The 10,003-nt window shown below is 53.7% G+C and overlaps 1 protein-coding gene across 1 annotated transcript; it reads left to right on the top strand.

Moving 5' to 3' along the window:
* Positions 1 to 471: 471 nt before the first annotated feature.
* On the top strand, positions 472 to 9,889 carry NGLY1 (N-glycanase 1). Its single transcript, XM_032957410.2, has 12 exons — positions 472 to 618; positions 1,138 to 1,252; positions 1,721 to 1,936; positions 2,397 to 2,562; positions 3,189 to 3,411; positions 4,548 to 4,669; positions 5,321 to 5,463; positions 6,275 to 6,385; positions 7,243 to 7,419; positions 7,915 to 8,106; positions 8,521 to 8,701; positions 8,892 to 9,889. The coding sequence occupies exons 1-12, from the start codon at positions 503 to 505 to the stop codon at positions 9,194 to 9,196; spliced, it is 2,067 nt and encodes a 688-aa protein (XP_032813301.2). The 5' UTR covers positions 472 to 502; the 3' UTR covers positions 9,197 to 9,889.
* Positions 9,890 to 10,003: the final 114 nt, after the last annotated feature.

Genomic DNA, 10,003 nt, shown 5'->3' with positions numbered 1-10,003 from the left:
GGGAGGGAATTTCAACATGGAAGGAGCACGAGGTGTGATATCATTCGGTGTCTACATGAAGATGTGATGTCACTCATTCTCCAAAGTGTGACGTTATTGTAGTGGTCATTTTGTGTCGCTATGGTCTGACGTCACGCGGTCATGCTGATCACGTCACGCACGTGACCACTTCTCACCCGGAAGCGGGATAGAGGTTTGAGGAGAGCGCGGAGAGCGATAAGGAGGGGGGGGGTCAGTGCAGTCGGGGGGTGAGGCGAGTGGGGGGCGAGGCGAGTGGGGGGGGTGAGGCGAGTGGGGGGGGCGAGGCGAGTGGGGGGCGAGGCGAGTGGGGGGGGTGAGGCGAGTGGGGGGGGTGAGGCGAGTGGGGGGGGGCGAGGCGAGTGGGGGGGGGCGAGGCGAGTGGGGGGGGGGGTGAGGCGAGTGGGGGGGGGGGTGAGGCGAGTGGGGGGGTGAGGCGAGTGGGGGGGTGAGACGAGTGGGGGGTGAGGCGAGGGGAGTCCGCATGGCGCGGCGCCCTGGGGTGAGTGATGGGGTGCGGGAGCTGAGCGAGGGGAGCGAGGAGTCGAAGTTCCAGGACGCGGCGGGGATCCTGCTCGCGTATGCGGACAACGTGCTGCGGTGAGATACTCTGCGGGTGCACCTAGCCTGGCACAATCTTGGCGCGATTGCGTCACCGTCACTCGGTGGCGAATAGCGGCCGTGACTCCGTTGACTGCGTTCGCGGTGAGGTCGTGTGGGTACTCCCACCTCTTGCGAGAACCAGGCCTGTTGGGCGTGGAAGAGTAGACCCAATACCCTGCTTCTCGACGTCGATGTTGTGGAAGCCGCTTCCGCCAGCTGTGGCGCAAGCAAAGAAGTTTCAGGGCTGCGACTTCTTTTACCTTTACTCCAAAACCCAGAGGCATCTTCAATCACACGACAGCCATGATGGTGCTGAGGATCACAGCGACCACGGGGGTGGTGGTGCTGGCAGGGCCGGCCCAGAGCAGGTGCCACGTAGTGGGGGGGGGGCGTTAGTCCACGTGCAGGCCCCGTTTGTGTGAGGCCCAGCCCCAACATCTTCATTCACATAGACACGATGGTGACAGTCGCGGTTTTGACGGTGAAGTTGTGGTTGTCGTGGTGTGGCGGTGGCAGGAACCCCGAGGAGAGAAGGTTTCGCTCAATCCGCCTGGCGAACCCGGCCTTCAGCTCCCGCCTGCTGCCCGTGCCCGGGGCCGTGCAGTGCCTCTTTGAGATGGGCTTCACCGAGGTGCCACCACCAGCAACACCACCGTGCACCACGCATGGCACACCGAGCCACCTCGTCACACTCGGCACTTCATCACACTGCAACAACACAACTTCGGAGTCCACTGTGATGTCCTACTCAAGCGAGCATTGAGGCTGTGCTCATCTCCACATTACAGCCCTGAGCCAGTGGCGGAAATTCCACATTCCTTAGGTGGGGACGAGTCTATCCGTAGGACAACCGTTGTTGACTTGCGCACAAAGGGGTACTCATTCATCGACCCCAGGGGGACGATGGGCCGAGTCGACCCCCAACCAGAATTTGAACTCGCAACCTTCAGATTGCAAGCCACTCGTTCTGCCGCTGAGCCACGTGGCCGCAAGTCAGGGTGATTAGCAGCGTTCTATGCGGATGCTGAGGTTGGTGTGCCAGTGCAGGGTTACGGGAGGGATGTTGTGAATGTCTGAGATGCGTGTTCACTTCGCGCAGGACGAAACGCAGCTGGTGCTACCCGCAGACGCCTCGCTGGACACCCTGAGGAAAGTGCGCGACCAGATTGAGTCCGAGCGGAACAGGCGGCTGGGACGGCTGGCCCATCAGCCGTCCGCCCACCCGCCCAGTCAGCCACTCGCCCAGTCGCATGCCCCCGCTGTCACGGACACGGCAGCACGGGGCCCCCAGCGACACGTCAGCCCAGAAATGCGAGTACGTGACGGTGTCAACGCTTACCCTGAGCATCACAGCGTCGCTTCTCCATAATTGTCCAACAGTTAAGGAGCCGTATTGTGTGCTTCATTATTTTGTTGCTTATATTCCACGGTGACGCTGATGATTATTTTGTGTTGTGCATTGTCGTTTTGCATCGAACTAGGACATTTGGAAATTCCAGCAGCATTGGATTTTATGCAAAGTTGACTGTTAATGAAACTGAATGTCGAAACTGGTCCAGAGTTTGCTGGTGTTGCTTTGAAAATCGGTACGTGGTGATAGAATTAAAGAACTGGTAGCCTCCACTTGAATCAGCATGGCTGGAAAGTGTGCAGTGCTGCTCTTTATCATGTCAGAATTCATTCACAGTTGATTTTCTGCGGTGAGATTGCATATCTCTTCTATGTTTTGTTGTTGCCGTCCGTGTTGGTGTCGACGGTGGTGCTGCCTGACCCAGGAATCGGAAAGGCAGATGCTAGAGACGTTGCGCTCGTCCTTCTCCCACGTGCTGCTCTACGAGCTCGCGGACGTGCAGGCCCAGGCTAGGGCCTGCATCCCGGTGGAGGAGCTCCACAAGAGAGCACTGGAGAAACTGCAGGCAGTGGAGGATGCACCCCAGACAGGTATGGCCACCTGTCATCACCCCCACAGCCCCCACATACATAGATGCCGCCGATTAAGATATGTCTCCATAAAAGGTTCTCCATCCTTATTTTACGATCTCAATTGACACCCTAACATAACTTGCATTCAGGGCATCTAGAGCGGTATCACCTGCCCAGTAATTTTCATTTTCAGAGGCAGGTAAATGCAGAAAGTAAAGGCGCAGCCCTGAAATTGCTTGCTCATGCCAATACTGGCAGAAGGGCCTCTGTTAGAGCAAACTCTAGAGGGCAATTGGTCTACTCTTCCATGTTGACGATACATATTGGAAGAGGTGTGAGTACCTACACTTTATCCCTCCAGACGTGGCCTGCAGATTGACCAACGGTGGTACAAACCTTTATACTGCTGTGTGGACAGAGGCGGTTGGATTGAAGTGTTGCTGGCCGATTAATGTTTTGGGCCTGTGCTCGGCAAATGTGTTAAATAAAATATTTAACAATAGTTTTAACCGCTTCGCTGGCAGTTGGAATCGAATCCCCGACCTCCGGCGTGCAAGTCCCGTGTGCTGACCATTGCACCACAATGGCAGCTTTCAGAGGTCAATGTAAACGGCATTCACATCCCTGGTGTCCCCTGTGCGCAGAGTCGCAGGAGGGCGCCCTGCGCGACCTGCTGCTGCTGGAGCTGCAGGCCTGGTTCAAGACCTGGTTCTCCTGGGTCGACTCCCTGCCGTGCGAGCGCTGCCAGGGCCCCACAACGTCTCGGGGTCAAGGTCTGCCCCCTACAGCCGATGACCTGCAGGGGGCAGCAGGTCGCGTGGAGGCCCACTGGTGCGGCTCCTGCCAGCACGCCACGCGCTTCCCACGGTGGGTGTGTTTGTGTTTCGTCTTTTATTAAAAGACCATAAACTGAATCTATTTAGTCTATTATTCTATTACAACCACTGAGCACATGGCTGTGTTACAGGTTAACCGAGTTGATTATGCCAAGCAACTCCATTGATCTCAGAGTCTATATTTTAATTTAGAGAGGAGTGTTTCAAGCTCTAACATTCTAGTTACTCTCCTACCACCCTCTATAGTCTAACCTGTACGGCTTTCCTCTGAAGCACGCGAGTCCTTTCCCTCCTCCTCCGGCTCCATTCCTTTCCCCTACGGCTCCATTTCCTTACTCTCACTCCACCTGTTGCTCGCTCCACCTCATGAAGTCCACCTCTTCACTTCATCAACAGCCAGCTGTCCCCTCCCCCCTCTGGTGTGCCTCATGTAATGAACAGGAACACCTACGGCTCCTTCTTCATTGTGCAATTACACTCACACCTGTTAAACCTCAACCACCACATTGTAATTAATATTACCCTTCATATCGTTTAATTCCCGGATATTTCTAATCGTTTAAGTGCTGCCCTTATTAGCTCAATAGTATTAGCTCAGCTTGTTGTCCTCACCACACCCCCCAATACTCACTGTACCCTTGCTCAACTAATCTAATTACCCACCAGCCCTTCTGTGATATATCAATAACTATGTTATTTATTTTAAAGTGTATTTGTGTCCATGACACATGCCTACTCTGTAGGCCACAGACGGCAGTGTTGCCAACTCAGTGATTTGTGTTGCAATTTGGTTTGCATATTTTTGGGTTTCCCTCGTGACAGAATGTTGTTCAATGACTTCCTGGGACGAGGATGTGAGGCAGATTTAGGAGCAGTACCAGGGTTGTGTGAATGATCTTTCTTGCTTTGTATAATACTCAACACACGCTCCCGTGACTTGTTGATGATATAGAAGTTCTATCTAGTGACATTTGGTGACGTTTTTAGGTTTGTTTGGCAACCTTCTGCTTTGGGGAGTTAACAGCACTGGCCACAGGGGGCCTCCCTTCCCCTGCCTTACTGGGCTTCCAGAGCCCCTTTCATTTTCCCACGGTATGAAAGAACTTCTACATACATATATACGTACGTGTGCCGTGGTGCCCGGCGGTGTCTGCGTGGTGCATGCAGGTATAATCACCCCGCGCGGTTGCTGGTGACGCGACGCGGCCGCTGCGGCGAGTGGGCCAACTGCTTTACGCTCTGCTGCCGGGCCCTGGGCTTTGAGGCGCGATATGTTCTGGACCTCACCGGTACCGCTCCCCGACCCCCAGGGGTTGGGTAGGCCTGACTCACTGGTGACAATTCTGGTTGCCATGATATCACCACACTACAATATCACCTTCACATCTGTTCTGGAGCACCCATACTCTACCTCACTGGTAGAAGCTGATGATAGAATTCCACGTAAAGCAGCAGTCAGGGTGATTGCTTTTCTAACACTCACCCATTCACTCCAGCCACTCACTCACCAGTGGACAGTCACCTCCTTGTCATTTTTCTACCACTACTTACCATGGTTACTGTGAACTTCACTCGATGTTAAGGACTCTGTCGATATGACTGACTGCTCCGTCTCATCCACACTCTATTTAGCACCACACTGCAGGTGACAATTCACTCTCACTCACCCAGCCACCCACCACACTGCAGGTCACAACACTTATTTATGCTTCTTTCCTTGCACCGCTCCGCTTTAGAATCCCTCTCATCTCTTTTCTCAAGATGTTATAATTAATAATCTTGCGAAATTCCAAACATGTGTTAAACTCTCATCTGCTACAACTCTGATATTGCTGTTTATTGCTGGCCGCTCGACATTTTGAGCCTTCGGCCCTGTGCTCAACAACTGTGATTACCAAAAAAACTGAATGAAGTGTAAACCTGAAAAACGGTGCTGCCAGACCACGTGTGGACCGAGGTTTACTCGGAGAGTCAGGCACGCTGGCTGCACTGCGACCCCGGTGAGGGTTTCGACAAGCCGCTGCTCTACGAGCTCGGCTGGGGCAAGAAGCTGAACTACGTCTTCGCCTTCTCCAAGGACGAGGTGTGTGGCTGCGCCTTGCCCTCTTCCAGCGTCATCATCATGAGTATTCATTATTTTCCTATTATTTTACGCGTTCACCCAGCAAAGCCTTACCAAGTCTCGAGACTCTTTTCACAGAGTGCTGCAAAGTTTTTCGCAGTAGGGGGCTGTGTTGTTGCTGTGTGTGATCTCAGTTGAGTAATTTGCAGGTACATCTTTTGAGTATTGGGATGTTTTGGCCCATACCAGTTACATTGTGTATGTTTTTATAGCTCTGGGAGGAAACCAAAGAACCCAGAGGAGACCCACGCAGAGCAGGGGGAGAGAGAACATCTGAACTGCACACAGAGGGGCGGCTCCCTCAGTCGGTTTGCGATCCCAGACCCTTCTTGCTGGGAGGCGTGGGTGATACCATTGCGCCAAATGTGCCCTCGCTGGCCTGCGGACCGTGGCGTTGCCGTGCCTGGGGGGGGTGGTTGGTGTCTTCCAACACCGGTGTCTTCCCAAACCGCCTGGGGAAGAGCCACCGACCTCATCCTATACGCTTATTCAAGGGGTTCCAGCCTGTCCTTATACTTGGTTGAGGTTGCGGCCGGTACTTCATCCGGTAGTTTTCTGGTGTGGCTGTACTCAACCGCTTGACGTTATGGATTTTTGGGCCGGTGCTTGGCAAACTAAAATAAAGAAATCGCTCAGAGGTTGCGCTGCCTGTGCCACACACGACGGTGCCCTACGCCTCTCTCCACTGAGCGTCAGCCGCCGCCAGCCGTGACGAGAGGTGAGCGAGCAACGGTGTCTGACATGACTGCGTGTGTCCACGGTTGCGTTCCAGCTGGTGGACGTGAGTTGGCGCTACTCTTGCCGGCACACTGACATGCTATCCCGCCGCACGAGGTGCCGGGAGGGCTGGCTTCGCTCCACGATCGCCCAGCTCAACCACACGGTAGCTTCATCCCGACATCCGTGCAGTCGGCTCCCTCTCATCACCGTGGTTACTGCCCCTATCAATGTCGCTCGTTGTACCAGACTTTTTAATTTCACACGCACTGCGTTCACTCACCACATTTCAGGCCACCTCTCTTTTTCTGCTTCTTCATTCGAACTGCTCCACTTTGGAATTCCTTCCCACAATCATTCCTTTTTCCAAGCTCAGTTAACACTTTACCTGGTTGATTACATTCTTCCAAAGATTGCTAAATTTGAGAGAGAGACAAACACAGACACGGAGACACATAGAGAGGCACACAAGCAGAGAGAGACACACAGAGACACACAGAAACAACGACTCTGTGTCGAGGCATTCTATAGAGACAGAGTGGGGGGGGGGGGGGCAGAGAAATTAGCATGTCAATGAGAGCGGCCGGAGGAGAGAAATTGGACCTATTGACAAACCTGGTAAAATTAGGAAGTTTGAGAAAACAAACCTAGTAAACTTAGAAATGTAATGCAATACAACACAGAGAGTCGATTAACACAACAGTTAACACTTTACCTGGTTGATTACGTTCTTCCAAAGATTGCTAAATTAGATGTTAAGTGTGAGTTGTTTGGAAATCCTCCATCGTAGAGGTGGTTCAAACTTGATTAGAAGCTTTCGTGACTGCAGGAATTACTCTTTGGTTCTTTTGGTAAAGTCACGTATATATTAAAAATATAAGAGTAACGATTGGTTTAACTCGTGGGCCGGAAGTCGAAATCAAAGCGGTGTTTGCTGCTCACTACACCATGGTGTTTGAAGTCTGCACACCGCGGGTCGCAGCCTGGCGGGGTGAACGCGGGTGTGCTTACGCGCGTGGGTAGAGGCAGCAAGCGATCGATGTCGCACGGCGGACGCAGCTGCTGCAGCGCTGCGTCGTGGAGCTCGTCGAGTTCCTCTCTCCCCGGGAGCCTCAGGAGGGCGCGGTCAAGTACGGGGGCCGGCAGACGGGCTCCGTGGCGTGGCGCACCGCCCGCGGGGAACTGGGGCTGTCGCGCCAGGTAGTCTACTCGCACACAGCGCTAGAGGGCGTGCGTGTGTCTGTGCTTGGTTCTCTGTGTTTACGTGTGAGTGTGTGTGTGTTTTCAGAATTGGTCAGTCCTGCACAGACGCCATGTTTTCTGCCTGTCTGTTCCAGTAAAAGTGTAGGGAAATTAAACAGAACCTACATCTCTCCTTTATTGACCTGGTCAAGTTCTATGACACCATCGATACGCCAGAGCTCTGGGTTGTTCTTCGTGCTTTTGGGGTCTCTGGCCCTCTGCTCGCAATCATTAAGGACCTTCACGATGATGGGCAGGCCTGGGTAAAGCTGCATGGCTGGGAGTCAGAGCCATTCCCTGTAACAAAAGATACCCAAAAAGATATACAAGTTTAAATGTTTAAGTTAATACAGAGTAAGCAGCAGGTTTGTGCGTGGGTCTGTATTTGTGTGTGCCTCATGGTGTCTGTGCGTTGCATGGGTCGGTGGGTGTGTGTGCATGCGGCTTCCACAGCCGACAGCTCAAGGAGCGGTGTTCTCTCCCACGGAGAGCGAGCGCGCGTCCAGGCGCTTGCACATACGCTACAGCACAGCACGTGACGCGTACGTACGTCCCTGCGATGCGGGGAGCGAGCTGGCGGGCTGGGAGAGCGCCGTGCACGCAGCGAGCAGCCTCCAGCGCAAAGCCGAGACCGACTGGAACATGGTAAACGGCAAAGGTTGACGTGGTGCACATGCTTGCGCTCGTTTACCCAGGAGAGCCTTGATGAGTCTCAAAACTCTTTTCGAGGAGAGTCCTGCTATATTTTTGCAACTGCGGGCGATGGTTCCTGCGTGTTTTTTACATTGAGTTATTTGCGAGGATTTTTTTTTCAAAAATGACCAATGTGGACTCGTATAACCAACTCTCTTGGGAATGACGTCAGAGGATCATTAATATCCATTGTGAAGCAGACGGCACAAAGTTGTTTGGTAAATACACACCACAGTATTGACCGGGGGGAGCCTACTGGGATCGAATCACGAACCTCTGCAATAAGTGGGAAATGTGCCAACTGGAAAAACCCCGCGTTTCTGCCCCTGACCGTGCGGGTTCACTAACATGCAGGTGTGATGTCAGGTGTATCTGGCGCGGACGGAGGGCAGCAATGGGGCACGGGTGTCGTGGCGCTTTGACCTGGCAGGCAGTGGCATGGAGGCCGGCGAGGTCTCTGTTGCTGTGAGCAGCACAACTTTCCACGGCGCCACCGTTACGTGGGAGATTGGCACGGAAGGCGCCGCCTGGATCACCCTGCAGGGTGGTGCGTCACCCACACCGCCACCCTCGACACCAACAACGGGCTCGGAGCGCTCCTCAATGACGCAAAACTCTACAATGCAAAACAAAAAGCAATGGGACTGTTAGCGTTGCGAGTGGCGTGTGTTCTGTTTAACGAAAGGTGCCTGCCGGTCGTCTCTGTTGTCGCGTGTCCCGTGCGTGCTCCCTGCCAGACGGAGTGGCACACAGAGTGGAGGCGCTGCGAAGCGCCACCGCCTTCACTCTGCGCGCCGACCTGGCGGGCGGTGCTGGCGACGAGGCGTGGCAGCACTCGCAGCTCTTCCGCCAGCCCCTGGCCGCTCGCGAGGAGTTCCCGCTCGATGTCATCATTCACCTCATTCCTAGAGACGGCGACGAGAAGACAAGATGCGATGCGCACGCACCGGACGTACGCGGAGACTCACACGGGCAGGTGACAGATGCAGACGAATGTGATGAACACGACAAGAAGGACACAGATGGTGAACACAAAGATTAATGCTTCCATGACATACACAAAGATACAGACGTACGGGATAAACACAAATGTGAACGTCTACTTGACAGACACACGGTGCGAACACAAAGGTGCATACGTACGTGACGTGTACAACGACACAGACGCACACAACGATACAGACACGCACACGCACAGACATGATGACGACCCCAAACCCCTCTGGTGACCCTGGTGTAGACACCAACCTCGCTCCGCCCACCGCAACCTCACCCGTCACTCAACTGCGATCGTTTCCGCGCCGCCCCTGAGCTGCAGGGCTGCTCGTCCCGCAGTGTACAATGCAATCTGTCCAACTGAGTGATGAGAAAACCCACACTGAGCGACGGCCTTCAACGCTTCTGATCCACGTGCCTAGACGAGGCTGACAGCGTCGTACGTGCAACGTGGTGGTCGCTCGACGTGCATCCGGGGCATGATGGGAGTCGTGCCTTCCCGTTGTTTGCGAGTGGCCCTTCGCGTATTGTTTGGTAAATGCTAGGAGCTGCGGCGTCCCTCGTGGATGCACCACGGAGGCTCGCTGGAGCAGCCTGGGCTTGGTGCCGTTTTTGCATCGCTGTGATTTATGAGTTCGTTGCAATGATACAGTGGAATGGGCAGTTTTTAGGATGCATGTAGAGACTTGAATACTCTTCACTATACATTTATATTAAAATAAATTGCAATGTTACTGAAGTGAATTATGCTGGGTGATTTACTGCAGACTTAACCTATACCATTAGGATACATGAGTTGTTAATTCGTTTTCTGTCTTTATTTTACTAGATGGCAACCCATTTAGACAGCGAG

This window comes from Petromyzon marinus, chromosome 19, assembly GCF_048934315.1.
Source record: "Petromyzon marinus isolate PM22_M1 ecotype Great Lakes invasive population chromosome 19, UKy_Petmar_22M1.pri1.0, whole genome shotgun sequence".
Classification (NCBI taxonomy): Eukaryota; Metazoa; Chordata; class Hyperoartia; order Petromyzontiformes; family Petromyzontidae; genus Petromyzon; species Petromyzon marinus.
The sequence above is the reverse complement of the archived record's forward strand: the minus strand, read 5'-3'. Positions and strand labels throughout refer to the sequence as shown.